Source organism: Mustelus asterias, unplaced genomic scaffold (genome assembly GCF_964213995.1).
Source record: "Mustelus asterias unplaced genomic scaffold, sMusAst1.hap1.1 HAP1_SCAFFOLD_106, whole genome shotgun sequence".
In the NCBI taxonomy this organism is placed as follows: domain Eukaryota; kingdom Metazoa; phylum Chordata; class Chondrichthyes; order Carcharhiniformes; family Triakidae; genus Mustelus; species Mustelus asterias.
The window spans coordinates 673037-690507 of NW_027590150.1; the positions used below are offsets into that span (position 1 = coordinate 673037).

Sequence of the window (17471 nt, forward strand, 5' to 3'; positions counted from 1 at the left end):
CAACATGTGTGAGTAAAACCTTGGTTAGGCGCATTTGAGGTATTGCATGCAGTTCTGGTCACCACACTACCAGAAAGACATGGAAGCTTTGGAGAGAGTGCAGAGAAGGTTCACCCGGATGTTGCCTGGTCTCGAGGTGTGGACCATGAGGAGAGATTGAATAAACTAGTCTTGTTTTCAACTGGAAAGATGTAGGATGAGGGGAGACCTGATAGTCCAAATGCGGCACGGTAGCACAGTGGTTAGCACTGCTGCTTCACAGCTCCAGGGACCTGGGTTCGATTCCCAGCTTGGGTCACTGTCTGTGTGGAGTTTGCACATTCTCCTCGTGTCTGCGTGGGTTTCCTCCGGGTGCTCCGGTTTCCTCCCACAGTCCAAAGATGTGCGGGTTAGGTTGATTGGCCATGCTAAAATTGCCCCTTAGTGTCCTGAGATGCATAGGTTAGAGGGATTAGTGGGTAAAATATGTCAGGATATGGGGGTAGGGCTTGGGTGGGATTGTGGTAGGTGCAGCCTCGATGGGCCGAATGGCCTCTTTCTGTACTGTAGGGTTTCTATGATTCTATGATTCATTTCAATGCAGCCTAACCAAGGTTTTATATAGCTGCAACATGATTTCCCAACTCTTGTACTCAATGCCCCGGCTGATGAAGGCAAGCATGACTTCTGCTTTTTTAATCACTTTGGCAATCTGTGTTGCCAATTTTAGGGAACTGTGAACCTGCATGCCCAGATCCCTTTGTATCTTAATGTTCCTAAGGGTTCTACTATTTACAATATAATTCACATCTAATTTGATCCTCCAAAATACATCGCCTCGTGTTCGTATGGATGAAACTCCATCTGCCATTTCTGTGCTCAAGTCTCCAATTTATCTAAATTCTGTTGTATCCTCTGACAATCCCTGGCACTATCAGCAACTCCAACAGTCTTTGTGTCATCTGCAAATTTACTAATCCCTCACATTTTCCTCCAGATCATTTATATATATACTAACAGAGGTCCCAGTACAGATCCCTGCAGAACACCATCCATCTAGTATCCATCTAGCCAGCCCACCCTGAATCATGTGATTTTTAGTTTATGTACCTGTCTGCCATGTGGGACCTTGTCAAACACCATAGTAAACTACGTCCACAGCCCTTCCCTCATCAATTATCTTTGTCACCTCTTCAAAAAATTCAATCAAATTAGTGAGACATGACCTTCCCCATACAAAACCCTGCTGCTTGTAACTAACTCGTCCATTTTCTTCCAAATGTGCATATATCCTGTCCCTCAGTATCTTCTCCAAAAGCTTCTCCACCACTGACATAAAGCTCACCAGCCTATAAATTCCTGGATTATCCCTGCTTCCTTTCTCAAACAAGGGAACAACATTGGCTATTCTCCAGTCCTCTGGAACCTCACCTGTGGTCAAAGAGGACGTGAAGATATCTGTTAAGGCCCCGGCTATTTCTTCCCTTGTCTCCTGCAGCAACCTGGGATAGATCCCACCTGGCCCTGGGGACTTGTCTACCTTAACACAATTTAGGATACTCAACAATTCTTCCTTCGATATATTTACATTCACTAGAGCGTTCACACACCTATCCCTGAACTCAACATCCATTATGTCCTTCTCCTTGATCAATACCGATACAAAGTACTCATTAAGGTTCTCACCCACTTCCTATGGCTCCACGGAAAACTTCCCTCCATTGTCCTTGAGTGGGCCTACTCTTCCTCTTGCTACCCTCTTGCTCCTAATATGCGCATAAAAAGCTTTGGGGTTCTCCTTGACCCTGTTTACTAAAGACATTTCATGGCCCCTTTTAGCCCTCCTAATTCCACGGTTAAGTTCCTTCCTACTTTCAATGTGCTCCTCAAGCGCTTCATTCATTTTTAGACGAGGCCTGTCATATGCTTCTTTTATCCTTTTGACTGAAATTACAATTTTCCTTGTCATCCATGGTTCCTGAATCCTGCCATTTCTATCTTCATTTTTTGCGAGAACATGCCTGTCCTGCACTTCAATCAACCGGCCTTTAAAAGCCTTCCACATGCCAGACATGGATTTACCTTCAAATAGCTGCTCCCAGTCCACATTCCCCAGTTCCTGTCTAATTTGGATGTAATTGGCCCGTGCCTAATTAAGCACCCTCACCCGAGGGCAACTCTTGTTCTTATCCACGACTATCTGAAATCTTATGGAATTATGGTTGCTAAACCCAAAATGCTCCCCCACTGAAACATTGATCACCTGGCCCAGCTCATTCCCCAATACCAAGTCGAGTATAGCCCCCTCCGGGTTGGATTGTCAACACACTGTATCAAAAAGGCCTCTAGGACAATCTAACAAATTGTTCTCCATCCGAGCCCTTGGCTGTCAGGGAATTTGTATAGATATTTAATAAGAAAAGTTAACAAAGTGAGCATTGGTCCCATAGAAAGTGATCTGGAGAATTGGTTGTGGAAAGTAGGGCTATGGTGGATGAACTAAACAGATATTTTGCACCTGTCTTTGCTATAGACAGCACAAGTAACCTCCCAGAGATAGTTGTAAATCAGGAAATGGAAGAGATGGTGCAAATCAGGAAAATTACGAACAGTGGTATTGAGCACATTGTTGGGTGTGTGCGCTGACAGGTTCTCTGGTCCGAATGGACTTCTCCCTAAGGTCTTGAAAGAAGAGGCTACTGAGATCATTGATGCAGTCATTTTAATTTTACAAAATTTCAGCGATTCAGGGAAAAATGGCAAATGTTTTATTATTCAAAAAGGAAGAGAGAAAGTGGGAAAGTTCAGGCCAGTTAGCCGAACATTTGTCACAGGGAAAATGTTAAAAGCCATTCTCTTCCTCTGCAGTGGAAGCAGAGTCTTTGAATATTTTTAAGACAAAGCTAGATAGATTCCTGACTAACAAGAGGGTGAAAGGTTATGGGATGTAGGCAGGAATGTAGAGTTGAGGTTACAATCAGATCAGCCATGAGCTTACTGAATGGTGGAGCAGGCTCGAGGGGCCGAATGACCTACTTCTGCTCCTAATTTTTATGTTCGTATGCTCGCTGGTGTTTCAGCAGCTGGGATGACTGAGTGAATCTCTTCCCACACTCAGAGCAGGTGAATGGCCTCTCCCCAGTGTGAGTGCGCTGGTGTACAGTGAGATGAGATGATTGTCTGAACCCAGTCCCACATTGAGAGCACCTGAATGGTCTCTCATCAGTGTGAACACGTTGATGGTACATTAGTTCCTGACAATTTTTATAACACTTCCCGCAGTCCAGACATTTAAAAGGTCTGTCCTCACTGTGAACACTTTGGTGTGTCATCAGGTTAGATGAATTAATGAATCCCTTCCCACACACACAACAGGTGAATGGCCTCTGCCCTGTGTGACCACGCTGATGAATTTCCAGCTGTGATGGGTAATTGAATCTCTTTCCACAGTCCCCACATTTCCACGGCTTCTCCCTGTTGTGACTGCATTTGTGTCTTGACAGGCCGGATGATTGGCTGAAGTCTCGCGCACACACAGAACATGTGTACGATTTCTTCCCACTGTGAATGGTGCTTTTTCCTTCCATGTTCAAAATCCAATGATGTTCCGGTTACGATAAATTGGGTGATCCATCAGATCCTGACCTGATGTTTGGTTTGAGCTTTCTGATTGCAAATTCACCCCTTCTGAAACAGAAAAAGTGAGAGTGAAGCCACAAAAACACAAAAGTAGGTTGTGAAATGGAGCTGAATGAATCTGTTAATTTATGGGGCCGGCACCAGGAAAGAGTGACCATGAAAACTGCTGGATTGTCATAAATTTAACAATTGGTTCATTATATCCTTCAGGAAAGGGAACCTGCCACCCAGTCTGGACCGATACACGATCCAGTATCTATGGAAGGGAATGAGAGGGAGAGAGAGGTTAGAAGAAGCAGAGGATGAAGAAGAGGGATTTTTCTGTATTTGCAGCTTGATCAGAACTCTGACAGAATCACCTTAACCCTCAACCTCCACCACCGACAACGGCCAGAGTATTCAGCATATGTTAAGACCATTACCTCTAAGTTCCCCTCCAACTCACACATCGTCCTGACTTGTCTGACATCCAATACTGGAACATCAGAAATTTTCTCTCATTTAAATATTGAGAAGACTGAAGCCATACTTTCCAGTTCCCACTCCAAACTTCATTCTCTAACTACTGACACCGTCACTCTCTCGGCCAACTGTGTGGCTGGCACAGTGGTTAGCACTGCTGCCTCACAGCGCCAGGGACCTGGGTTCGATTCCTGGCTTGGGTGCCTGTCTGTGCAGAGTTTGCACATTCTCCCCGTGTCTGTGTGGGTTACTTCCGGGTGCTCCAGTTTCCTCGCACAATCTGAAAGACATGTTGGTAAGGTGCATTGGCCATGCTGAATTCTCCCTCAGTGTATCCGTACAGGCGCCGGAATTCTCACATTAACTTCATTGCAGTGTTAATGTAAGCCTACTTGTGACACTAATAAATAACCAGGTTGTTCAGAACCATGATGTTATATAACCATGGTTGAGGGGGTGGCACAGTTGTTGTGCTGCATCAGTGAGAAATTGGAAGTGAAAGAGTGAAGCAGTTTGATGGGCAAGTTGTCCACGTTCTGTCACTGGAGAAATTTCAAAATTATTGCCCCCAACAAAAATGGCATCTGCGCATGCGCCCTATTGCGAGTGCCCCCGCTAAAGATGACAGCTGCGCATGCGTCTTGCTGCGACCACCCGAAAAAGATGGCGGCGGTTAACCCGGGTCTGTAACTGAGAGAAAGTTACGGCCCTGCTCTGTGCAAAGGGCCGGGGACCATCCCAATTACCGGTAGGTTCTTTTTCAAGGATTCGCGGTTTATGTAACGTCTTTACGAAGTCTCGCAAACCGCCCCCCTGATCCATCGCTCCCTCTGCCTCGCCATTCCCACCTTTTCTCATTGTGGATCTGAGCAAGATTCGGCTCCACCGCCATTAATCACACTGCGCATGCTTCATTTATACCCCAGCCCCGCCCCTCAATAACTGATTGGAGGACCAGCTGCTTCCGCTCCGTCCTTTAGCCCCGCCCCCTCTTCCTATTGGTCCGGAGCTGCTGTCAATCAGTCCCTGGGCATTGTGAGCGAAACAAACCCTTCAGAATCATTGTCAGCTCCCTGGTTTGCAGCTGCGGGGCTTCTCCCTCCCTCCCTCCCGGGAACAGGCCCAGGTTAACGGCCCCATCCTGGCTCAGCCACTGGAGGATGGTTCACATCAGAGGATGGGGGAGGGGGACAATAAATAAGAGGTTACACTTTGGCCTCAAATCAATGAGGACTCTGATCTCTGGGAAGGAAGGAAACCCTGGGAGGTGGGCGGGGAGGATTCACAAACACCCGCTGGAGGCCCCAACATCCCCAGTAAGACCCATTGGTTTTGTCAGTCTGCAGACAGGAGCTGGAGAACTGAACCCAGACAGAGGAGAGGGAGGGAGAAAACTGGGAGTGGAGGAAAGAAATGGTGCAGATGGTGAGGAGGAGGGAGAGTGTGTGGGACGGGGATTTACAGATTTGAGGGAACAAGAAAAAAAAATGTTCCAGAGAAACTAGAATTGTCTGTTCAGAATTTCTATCCTGGACTGACAGTGATGGATTTTTGAAACTGCTTTTACAGATGAGGATTTACACACAGGAAACTCAAACCAAGACAAATGTCACTTTGTGATTTCTATCGTGCATTGACAGCAATGGGTTTTGTAAACAGAGATTGAAGGGGTTGAACCATTTTTCTTTAGAAAATAAGGGATTACGCAGTGACCCGATAGTCTTTTAAAATTATCAGATGCTTGGACAGGGGAGATGTGGAGAAAATACTTCCATTTGAGAGAGTTCAAAATTAGCGACCATCAATAAGCAAAGAGTGATAAATACATGATAGTTACTAATCAATCCAAGATGAAGCTGAGGATAAATTTCTTTACTCACAGGTTGAGAATGTGAAATTCATTAATACAGGAAGCAGTTGAGGAAATTATTGAGCTGTTGTCAGAAGGAAAACATAAGACCATAAAATATAGGATTCAGCTATTTGGCCCATTGTGTCTGCTCCACTATTCAATCATGGCTGATAAGTTTATCAACCCCATTCTCCTGCTCTTTCTCTGTAACCTTTGATCCCTTTACCAATCAAGAACCTTTTTATCTCTTTGAAATGTACTCAATGACCTTGCCGCCACAGTCTTCTATGGCACTGAATTTCACAGATTCACCATCCTCTGGCTGAAGAAATTCATGACAAACACATCAGAGAAAAAGGAATAGAAAGATCAGCTGAAAGATTGAGATGTGGTAGGTAGAATTTATAGTGTTCCTACAATGTAGGAGGCCATTTGGCCCATTGAGTCTGCACAACCACAATCCCACCCTGACCCTATACTCATAACCCCACTTATTTAACCTGGTAGTCCCCCTGACAGTAAGGGACAATTTAGCATGGACAATCAACCTAACCTGCACATATTTGGACTGAGGGGGCAAACCGGAGCACCCAAAGGAAATCCACACAGACACGGGGAGAATGTGCAAACTCCACACAGACAGTCACCTGAGGCTGGAATCAATCCCAGGTCCCTGGCATGTGAGGCAGCAGTGCTAACCATTGTGCCGCCCATGATGGGATAGGAGGAGATGTGTGTCGAGTATAAACAACAGCAGGTTAGTTGGACCAAATGGACTGTTTGTGTCTGATAAGTTTGAAGTAATTCAATTTAAACTCCTTTCGCAGAATATTTGCAGATTGGAAATTCAAACTGAATATCATGTCAAGATTGGTCAGAGTCACTTGATTCATCAGGAGCTGATCATCATCAGCCTATGAATGTGGAAGGAGAAATGTTGTCTGTTTTGTCTTTGGGAAATGATTCAAATATCAGTGTGACTGGAAAAGAACCGAGACACACATCTAAGCGATTTTCCGCAGTTTTCTGGAACAGAGCTTTAACCAGTCACACAGCATGAAAAGAAACTGCACATTTACATCAGGAGACACCTTACTCGTGTTGTATTTGTGGATCAGGCTTCAACTGATTACCATATGAACAAGGAACAGCAACAGGCCATTCGGCCCCACCAGCCTGCTCTGTCATTTAATAACATCATGGCTGATCTGATAGTGACTTCAAATCTCACCCCACCTACGCCCAATAACCTGTCGTTAACCATGGAGAAACCATGGAAATGTGGAGACTGTGGGACGGGATTTAATTACCCGTCTGAATTGGAAACTCATCGACGTATTCACACTGGGGAGAGACCGTTCACCTGTCCCGTGTGTGGGAAGGGTTTCACTCAGTCATCCAGCCTCTACACACACCAGCATGTCCATACCGGTGAGAGGCCATTTACTTGTCTTCAATGTGGGAAGGGATTTAATGCTTTATCAAACCTCCAGACTCACTACCAAGTTCACTCTGATCAGAGACCGTTTAAATGTTGTGACTGTGGGAAGAGTTTTAAAAGTAAAACGGATTTATTGATTCACCAACGCACTCACACTGGGGAGAGGCCATTCATCTGCTCCGTGTGTGGGAAGGGATTCACTCAGTCATCCCACCTCCTGACACACCAAAGTGTTCACACTGATCAGAGACCATTTAAATGTTCTGACTGTGAGAAGAACTTTAAAAGTAAAAAGGATTTACTGATTCATCAACGCACTCACACTGGGGAGAGGCCGTTCATCTGCTCCGTGTGTGGGAAGGGATTCACTTGTTCATCCCAGATCCTGAAACACCGATTTGTTCACACTGATCAGAGACCTTTCAATTGTTCTAAATGTGAGAAAACATTTAAAAGCAAAAAGGATCTTCTGAAACACCAAAACACTCACACTGGGGAGAGGCCGTTCATCTGCTCTCTCTGTGGGAAGGGATTCACTCGATTAGCCCACCTTCTGAGACACTATCGAGTTCACACTGGGGAGAGGCCGTTCACCTGCCCTGTGTGTTGTCAGGAATTCATTGATACATCTGACCTTCTGATACACCGGCGAGTTCACACTGGAGAGAGACCTTACACTTGCCTCCGGTGCAGCAAGAGATTCACTCAGTCATCCCACCTGACTACACACCAACTTGTTCACACTGATCAGAGACCTTTTGAATGTTCTGATTGTGAGAAGAGATTTAAAAGTAAACAGAATCTGCTGAAACACCAGCGAGTTCACACTGGGGAAAGGCCGTTCAACTGCTCCATGTGTGGGAAGGGATTCGCTCAGTCAAACAACCTGCTGAAACACCAGCAAGTTCACAGGCGACAGCAGGGGTTGGATTCTGCTGTTATTGCTGCTGTTCATCACACCCAGGACTGAATAGTGTCTGGTTACCAGTGAGGTTCCACAGTTTTGTGGTATATCTCAATGACTTAGACTTAAATGTAAGGCTCATGATTCAGTTTGCAGATGAAACAACAATTGTGTTTGTGTTTAACAATCCAGAAGAAAGCCGTGGACTGCAGGAAGATATCAGTGGGCTGGTCAGATGGGCAGAAAAATGGCACATGGAATTCGATCTGGAGCAGTGAGAGAGAATGAATTTGGGACATTAGACAAGACAAGGGAGTGAACAATAAAGGGATGATGCTGAGAATTATAGAGGATCAGAGAGAACCTGGAGTCAACATCCAGGCATCTGTGAAGGAGGCTGGACAGGTAGATCATAAGACCAGAAGATGTAGGAGCGGAATTAGGCCATTCAGCCCATTGAGTCTGCTCTGCCATTCAATCAAGGCTGATCAGTTTCTCAATCAGGTGGTCAAGAAGACATTTGGCCCAAGCCTAGTGTATAAGAGGAGGGAGATTTTGCTCAAACTGAAGCAGAGAGTGGGAATAAGTGGATCCTTTTCAGAGTGGGAAGCAGTGACTAGTGGGTCCGGCAGGTTCAGTGCTGCAACCCCAGCTGTTCATAATATACATTAATGATTTGGATGAAGGAATTGAATGCAATATCTCCAATTTTCAGCCGACACTAAGCTGGGTGGCAGTGTGTGCTGTGAGGAGGATCCCGAGAGGCTACAGGGGGGCTTGGACAGGCTGAGTGGGCAGATACTTGGCAAATGCAATATAATGTGGATAAATGTGAGGTTATCAACTTTGGTGGCAAAAACAGGAAGAAAGATTATTATCTGAATGGTGGCAGTTTAGGAAAAGGGGAAGTGCATCGTGACCTGGATGTCATGGTGGGACAGTTGCTGAAGGTTGGCATGCAGGTACAGCAGGCGGTGAGGAAAGCTAATGGCATGCTGGCCTTCATAGCGAGAGGATTTGAGTACAGGAGTAAAGATGTTTTTCTCAGTTGTACAGGGCCTTGGTGAAGCCACACCTTGAGTATTGTGTGCATTTTTCCTCCTAGTCTGAGGAAGGACATTCTTGCTATTGAGGGAGTCCAGCTAAGGTTCACCAGACTGATTTCTGGAATGGCAGGACTGACATATGAAGAGAGACTGGATCGACTGGGCTTTTACTCACTGGAATTTAGAATGAGAGGGGATCTCATAGAAACATTTAAAATCCTGATGGGACTGGACAGGCTCGATGCAGTCCCAACATGTTCCCAATGTTGGGGAAGTCCAGAACTAGGGGTTACAATCTTAGACTGAGATGAGGAAGAACTTCTTGTTGTGAACCTGTGGAATTCTCTACCACAGAAAGCTGTTGGGGCCAGTTTGTTAAATATGTTCAAGAGGGAGTTGGATGTGACTAAAGGGACCAAGGGCTATGGAGAGAAAGTGGGACTGTGATACTGAAAGTGCATGATCTGCCATGATCATATTGAATGGTGGTGAAGGCTCGAAGGGCCGAATAGCCGACTCCTGCACCTATTTTCTATGTTTATAAAACGCTTCATAAAACGTTCTGTCGAAGGATCATTTAGATCCAAAAGATTAACTCTGTTTCTCCCCACAGATGCTGCCAGACCTGCTGAGGTTACCCAGCATCGTCTGTTTATATTTATAAAATGCTAGTTGGAGCAAGCTGGAGTACTGAGCTCTGTTCTGGTTACCAGATTAATCAGTTATAAAAGTATATGTCAAGTCAAGCTGTGTGGCAGAAAGCTGAAGACAGTTGGTGATTTTTTAATATAATTCCAATCTGTTCAATTTTCAAATCTAGTGAATAAAGGATTGAAGAATTAGGAGGGTTCGTGGAGGAATCATTTCACCCGGAGAGTCACGGGGATCTGGAACTCACTGCCTGAAAGGACGGGAGAGGCAGAAACCCTCATCACATTAAACAGGAACTCAGATACGCAGTTGAGATTCTGTTACACACAGAGGGACAGATCAAGAGCTGGAAAGTAGGGTGAAACTGGACAGTACTTTTCCAGCCAGCACAGACCTGATGGGTTGAATGGCCTCCTGCTGTTCAGTGAATTTTCTATATTTCAGTTCTGACAGTTGGAGTTTGTTTCTGCTGATGTTAATAACTCCTCGAACTGGGCTGCAGTGTATAATTCTGGATAAATGTGAAATCAGCTTGATTAAAACACATCAGAATAGATTTTTTGTCTTTCCCACCTGTGTTATCTGATTGTATTCTGATTTTCTTATCAGTAACACAACTAACCTCAGCCGCCCCAATCTGTGAATGACTTAGTAAATTCCTTCCCTAACAGCACTGCGAGTGTCCCTCAAACCACAGGGACTGCAGCGGTTCAGGAAGGGCAGCTCACCACCACCTCAAGGGCAATTAGGAACAGGCAATAAAAATACTGGTCTGGCCAGTGACACCCACACCCCATGAAAAGAAAATGTCTGTTCAAACAAGACTTAATTAAGGCAGGACAGGATTCTTTGAATAATAAATTTTCCATTAAATTAACATTAAAATTATTATTAAAGGAAAGAGATTTGCATATCAATTCAGGAAAATTTCCAAGATGGTGCTGGAGTGAGGCGACTTCTTGCAAGCTGTGCCCAGCATACCCTCTAATTCTATCTTCTACTCGTTCGATGCTTCTAAAACTTTATTCTGACTCTTATGACTGTAACACTACATTCAGCATCCTCTCCTTCTCTATGTACGGTACTCTTTGTCTGTATAGCACCCAAGAAACAATACTTTTCACTGTATGCTAATACACGTGACAATAATAAATCAAATCAAATCAGACAATGATTTTTACAACTTTATCTAAGTGTTGATCCATCACAGTGCTCCCCTCTCAAGACTCTGTCTCAGACACAATCCCACTTGCTGAGATGGACATGTGATTCTTGCCTCGAGTGAGTGTCTTCAGTAATCAGCCAGCAACAAATCATTACAGAGCCCTGGCTTTTCACCCCTGAGTGGCCAGCGCCCTGTGTCAGAGTCAACCTTTTCCTCAGTGAATAATTACCTCAAGCTGCTGCTCGGGTTAATCCAATTAATTCTTAGGCACGGTAGCCACCCAGCCTCAGTACATCAGACAAGAATACAAGAGAGTTAAAATCTCTTGACTTTCAAGTACTTCGCTATCCACTATTTAAGGTGAGAGAGGGGAAATGCTAAAGTGTCCAGAGGGGCAATTTTTTCACACACAGGGTGGTGAGTATCTGGAACAAGCTGCCAGAGGTAGTAGTAGAGGCGGGTTCAATTTTAGCTTTTAAAAAGCATTTAGAAAGCTACATGGGTACGATGGATATAAAGGGATATGGGCCAAATGTGGGCAATTGGGATTAGTTTAGGGGTTTTAAAAGAAAAGGTCGGCATGGACAAGTTGGGCCGAAGGGCCTGTTTCCATGCTGTAAACCTCTATGACTCTATGACACTGGATCAAACTAAACATTATAATGTACCATTCCTCGGGACCTTTATCAGGGATCCTTCATTATTAGAACCGTTTGTCTGAAATTACTGTTTCTCACACAAACAGAGAGACATGCAATAATTCAACTTAACGAGTTTTAAATGAAAATCCAGTCTTTCCAATATGATGATTGATTCATTATTTATAACTTAATCAAGGTTCAACAATTGTACAATCATCTGTTTCATGACTGGTTACTCCCTTCAGAATTTGATTAATATATGTGGTTAATACAGAAAATACAATGAGCTCTTTCATCACATTGAGTCATAGAGTCAGAGAGGTTTACAGCATGGAAACAGGCCCTTCGGCCCAACTTGTCCATGCCACCTTTTTTTTTAAAACCCCTAAGCTAATCCCAATTGCCCACATTTGGCCCAGATCCGTCTATACCCATCGTACCCATGTAACTATCTAAATGTTTTTTAAAAGACAAAATTGTACCCGCCTCTACTACTACCTCTGGCAGCTTGTTCCAGACACTCACCACCCTCTGTGTGAAAAAATTGCCCCTCTGGACACTTTTGTATCTCTCCCCTCTCACCTTAAACCAATGCCCTCTAGTTTTAGACTCCCCTACCTTTGGGAAAAGATATTTACTATCTAGCTGATCTGTGTTCCTCATTATTTTATAGACCTCGATAAGATCACCCCTCAGCCTCCAGAGGAAAAAGTCCCAGTCTATCCAGCCTCTCCTTATAACTCAATTCATCAAGTCCCGGTAGAATCGTAGTAAATCATTTCTGCACTCTTTCTAGTTTAATAATATCCTTTCTATAATAGGGTGACCAGAACTGCACACAGTATTCCAAGTGTGGCCTCACCAATGTCTTGTACAACTTCAACAAGACGTCCCAACTCCTGTATTCAATGTTCTGATGAAACCAAGTATGCCGAATGCCTTCTTCACCACTCTATCCACCTGTGACTCCACTTGCGAGGAGCTATGAACATGTACCCCTAGATACATGTTAGTATCAAAATTACTTCCTTGACCTTGTTAGTTATTACAGCAGGTACAATATAAAAATGATCAAGTTAAATTCAGGTCTAACCAATCAGACCTACTTACAGTGAGAAACATGATTGAATGCAGCAGCAGTGAGAAAGGGTCAATTGTAAAGTTAAAACTGAGATGTGTCTGGTGCAGTTTTAACAGAATATCCAGTCTGATGTAAGCCGATGCAGAATCTAATGTAACAGTAACTAAGAGAGATGTGAAGTGTAAACATGAAGTATAAACCGAGACTTGATCTTGAGTGGTAATAAAACCAGGGCCTCCTATGGTCTAAACAGAGAGATGTTTTGTCTAATTATTAATAAGGGTAGTTAAATGTAGAATAGAGCAATTGTCCAGTGTAACATAAACTGAGACACAACCTGGTTTAACATAAATATCGGTAGCAGTGGTTAGCACTGCTGTCTCACAGCACCAGAGATTTAGGCTTGATTCCTGGCTTGGGTCACTGTCTGTGCGGAGTCTGCACATTCTCCCCATATCTGCTTAGGTTTCCTCCGGGTGCTCCGGTTTCCTCGCACACTCCAAAGATATGTGGGTTAGGTTGATTGGCCGTGCTAAATTGCCCCTTAGTGTCAGGGGCATTAGCAGGGTAAATATGTGGGGTTATGGGGCTTGGGCCAGTGCGGGATCGTCGGTGCAGGCTTGATCAGCTGAATGGCTTCTTTCTGCACGGTAGGGATTCCATGCTTTGAAATATGAACATGGTCCAGAAACAGTATTAACAAAGGGAGGGTCTGCAGTAATTTAAATAGGGGCACGGCTGGCACAGTAACTGAGACAGAGCTGTGAACAATGTGAACTCAGACAGGGTCTGGAGTAGTACAAAAAGGCTCAGGTGTAATAATAACAGATAATAATAACTGACACAGGGCCCAGATTAAAATAGTCAGAGATGGGAACCAGGATTTTTCGGCCATTCGCGTCCAGCAGCACATTATTGTCCCGTTAAACTAAATGGAGATTTAAATGGTTGATCGCCTCTGCAGAGGACGACAGGCTGTGGTAGGGCCATAAAATGCTGGCCAGAGTTTACTTAATGTAAACAGAGACATGATCTAGTGTAAAATAAACAAAGAAATGTCGAGTTAATATAAATTTAGAAAGATCCAAGTGCATAATCAGCAGAGACCTGGCGTAGGGCTGCAATCTCTGAGATATGGCCTTGTTTAATGTAAACTGAATCCCTACAGTACAGAAAGAGGCCATTCGGCCCATCGAGTCTGCACCGACCATAATCCCACCCAGGCCCTACCCCCATATCCATCCGCTAATCCCTCGAGTCTACGCATCTCAGGACACTAAGGGGCAATCTTAGCATGGCCAATCAACCTAACCTGCACATCTTTGGACTGTGGGAGGAAACCGGAGCACCTGGAGGAAACCCACGCAGACACGAGGAGAATGTGCAAACTCCACACAGACAGTGACCCAAGCCGGGAATCAAACCCAAGTCCCTGGAGCTGTGAAGCAGCAGTGATAACCATGTGCTACCGTGCTGCCCAAATGTTTTAATGTGTGTTCGATAAAATTCATTAATTCAATCACCTGAGCTCGCAATTCATGAATGGGCTCACATTTAATGATAGGGATAGTTTCTAATGTAGCTGCTGCTGTTGATGATATGATGTGGAGATGCCAGCGTTGGGGTAAACACAGTAAGAAGTTTCACAACACCAGGTTAAAGTCCAACAGGTTTATTTGGTAGCAAAAGCCACACAAGCTTTCGGAGCCCCAAGCCCCTTCTTCAGGTGAGTGGGAATTCTGTTCACAAACAGGGCATATAAAGACACAGACTCAATTTACATGAATAATGGTTGGAATGCGAATACTTACAGCTAATCAAGTCTTTAAGATACAAACAATGTGAGTGGAAAGAGCATCAAGACAGGCTAAAACGATGTGTATTGTCTCCAGACAAGACAGCCAGTGAGACTCTGCAGGTCCAGGCAGGCTGTGGGGATTACAAATAGTGTGACATGAACCCAATATCCCGGTTGAGGCCGTCCTCATGTGTGCGGAACTTGGCTATCAGTTTCTGCTCAGCGACTCTGCGCCGTTGTGTGTCGTGAAGGCCGCCTTGGAGAACGCTTACCCGAATATCAGAGGCTGAATGCCCGTGACTGCTGAAGTGCTCCCCAACAGGAAGAGAACAGTCTTGCCTCGTGATTTTCGAGCGGTGTTCATTCATCCCTTGTCGCAGTGTCTGCATGGTTTCCCCAATGTACCATGCCTCGGGACATCCTTTCCTGCAGCGTATCAGGTAGACAACGTTGGCCGAGTTGCAAGAGTATGCACCGTGTACCTGGTGGATGGTGTTCTCACGTGAGATGATGGCATCTGTGTCGATGATCCAGCACGTCTTGCAGAGGTTGCTGTGGCAGGGTTGTGTGGTGTCGTGGTCACTGTTCTCCTGAAGGCTGGGTAGTTTGCTGAGGACAATGGTCTGTTTGAGGTTGCGCAGTTGTTTGAAGGCAAGAAGTGGGGGTGTGGGGATGGCCTTGGCGAGATGTTCGTCTTCATCAATTACATGTTGAAGGCTCCGGAGGAGATGCCGTAGCTTCTCCACTCCATTTGCTACCAAATAAACCTGTTGGACTTTAACCTGGTGTTGTGAGACTTCTTACTGGATATCATCAACAGCGTAAGAGGTTTAACAACACCAGGTTAAATTCCAACAGGCAGCAAAAGCCACACAAGCTTTCGGAGCCCCTTCTTCATGTGAGTGGGAATTCTGTTCACAAACAGGGCATATAAAGACACAGACTCAATTTACATGAATAATGGTTGGAATGCGAATACTTACAGCTAATCAAGTCTTTAAGATACAAACAATGTGAGTGGAGAGAGCATCAAGACAGGCTAAAAAGATGTGTATTGTCTCCAGACAGGATAGCCAGTGAAACTCTGCAGGTCCAGACAGGTTGTGGGGATTACAAATAGTGTGATATGAACCTTCAACCGATGCTATACACTAGATACATCGATGACATTTTCTTCCTTTGGACTCATGGTGACCAATCACTGAAACAACTATATGATGACATCAACAAGTTCCATCCCACCATCAGACTCACCATGGACTACTCTCCGGAATCAGTTGCATTCTTGGACATACGCATCTCCATTAAGGAATAGTAATAATAGTAATAATTCATCTCTCCCCTCTCACCTTAAACCTATGGCCTCTATTTTTAGACTTCCCTACCTTTGGGAAAAGATATTGGCTATCTAGCTGATCTATGCCCCTCATTATTTTATAGACTTCTATAAGATCACCCGTAAGCTTCCTACGCTCCAGAGAAAAAAGTCCCAGTCTATCCAGCCTCTCCTTATAACTCAAACCATCAAGTCCTGGGAACATCCTAATAAATCTTTCCTGCATTCTTTCTAGCTTAGTAATATCCTTTCTATAATAGGGTGACCAGAACTGTATACGGTATTACAAGTGTGGCCTTACCAATGTCTTGTGCAACTTCAACAAGACGTCCCAACTCCTGTATTCAATGTTCTGACCAATGAAACCAAGCATGCCGAATGCCTTCTTCACCACCCTGTCCATCTGTGACTCCACTTTCAATGAGCTATGAACATGTACCCCTAGATCTCTTTGTTCTATAGCTCTCCCCGATGCCCCACCATTAACTAAGTCCTGCCCTGGTTCAATCTACAAAAATGCATCACCTCGCACTTATCTAAATTAAACTCCAGCTGCCATTCGTCAGCCCACTGGCTCAATTGATCAAGAACCCATTACAATCCGAGCTAACCTTCTTCACTATCAATTACGTCACCCACCTTGGTGTCATCTGCAAACTTACTAATCATGCCTCCTAAATTCTCATCCAAATCATTAATATAAATGACAAATAACAGTGGACCCAGCACCGATTCCTGAGGCACACCGCTGGTCACAGGCTCCAGTTTGAAAAACAACCACCTACAATCACCCTGTCTTCTGTCACCAAGCAATTTTGTATCCATTTAGCTCCCTCACCCTGGATCCCGTGAGATTTAATCTTATGCAACAACCTATCATGCGGTACCTTGTCAAAGGCCTTGCTAAAGTCCATGTAGACAACATCAACTGCACTGCCCTCATCTACCTTCTTGGTTACCCCTTCAAAAAACTCAATCAAACTTCTGAGACATGATTTTCCACTCACAAAGCCATGCTGACTGTCCCTGATCAGTCCTTGCCTCTCTAAATGCCTGTACATCCTGTCTCCCAGAATACCTTCGACCAGCGTACCCACTACAGATGTGAGGCTCACCAGCCTGTAGTTCCCAGGCTTTTTCCTGCAGCCCTTTCTAAACAAAGGCACAACATTTGCCACCCTCCAATCTTCAGGCACCTCACCTGTGGATGTCAATTCAAATATCTCTGCTAGGGGACTCGCAATTTCCTCCCTAGCCTCCCACAACGTCCTGGGACACACTTCATCAGGTCCCGGGGATTTATCTACCTTGATGCGCTTTAAAACTTCGAGCACATCCTTCTCTGTTATGTGCACACTTCTCAAGACATCACTATTTATTTTCCCAAGTTCCCCAACATCCATGCCTCAACAGTAAATACTGATGAGAAATATTCATTTAGGATCTCACACACCTCTTGTGGGTCCGCACATAGAT

The 17471-nt window shown here is 44.6% G+C and overlaps 4 protein-coding genes across 5 annotated transcripts in view; 1 reads left to right on the forward strand and 3 right to left on the reverse strand.

Annotated features, from left to right (window-relative positions):
* LOC144484402 (uncharacterized) overlaps nucleotides 1–17471 on the reverse strand; it is a 529373-nt gene that overhangs the window by 263906 nt on the left and 247996 nt on the right. The window lies entirely within an intron of this gene.
* LOC144484412 (uncharacterized) overlaps nucleotides 1–17471 on the reverse strand; it is a 59471-nt gene that overhangs the window by 22045 nt on the left and 19955 nt on the right. The window lies entirely within an intron of this gene.
* Nucleotides 2661–4988, reverse strand: LOC144484405 (uncharacterized). 2 transcript variants are annotated; one of them, XM_078202937.1, is made up of 2 exons: nucleotides 4929–4988; nucleotides 2661–3666 (listed from the first exon to the last, which is right to left on the reverse strand). In XM_078202937.1, the coding sequence occupies exon 2, from the start codon at nucleotides 3564–3566 to the stop codon at nucleotides 3024–3026; it is 543 nt and encodes a 180-aa protein (XP_078059063.1). In that variant the 5' UTR covers nucleotides 3567–3666; nucleotides 4929–4988; the 3' UTR covers nucleotides 2661–3023. The 2 variants fall into 2 exon arrangements, with proteins under 2 accessions (XP_078059063.1, XP_078059062.1); XM_078202936.1 differs by having other exon boundaries at nucleotides 4827–4988.
* Nucleotides 4733–10544, forward strand: LOC144484392 (uncharacterized). Its single transcript, XM_078202912.1, has 3 exons — nucleotides 4733–4828; nucleotides 6760–8682; nucleotides 10144–10544. Exon 2 carries the CDS (start codon nucleotides 7069–7071, stop codon nucleotides 8341–8343), a length of 1275 nt encoding a protein of 424 aa, XP_078059038.1. The 5' UTR covers nucleotides 4733–4828; nucleotides 6760–7068; the 3' UTR covers nucleotides 8344–8682; nucleotides 10144–10544.

What these genes read in the sequence shown, in the direction of transcription:
- LOC144484405 (XM_078202937.1), bottom strand. Translation starts at nt 3,566, where the DNA reads ATGGAAGGAAAAAGCACCATTCACAGTGGGAAGAAATCGTACACATGT.
- LOC144484392 (XM_078202912.1), top strand. Translation starts at nt 7,069, where the DNA reads ATGAACAAGGAACAGCAACAGGCCATTCGGCCCCACCAGCCTGCTCTG.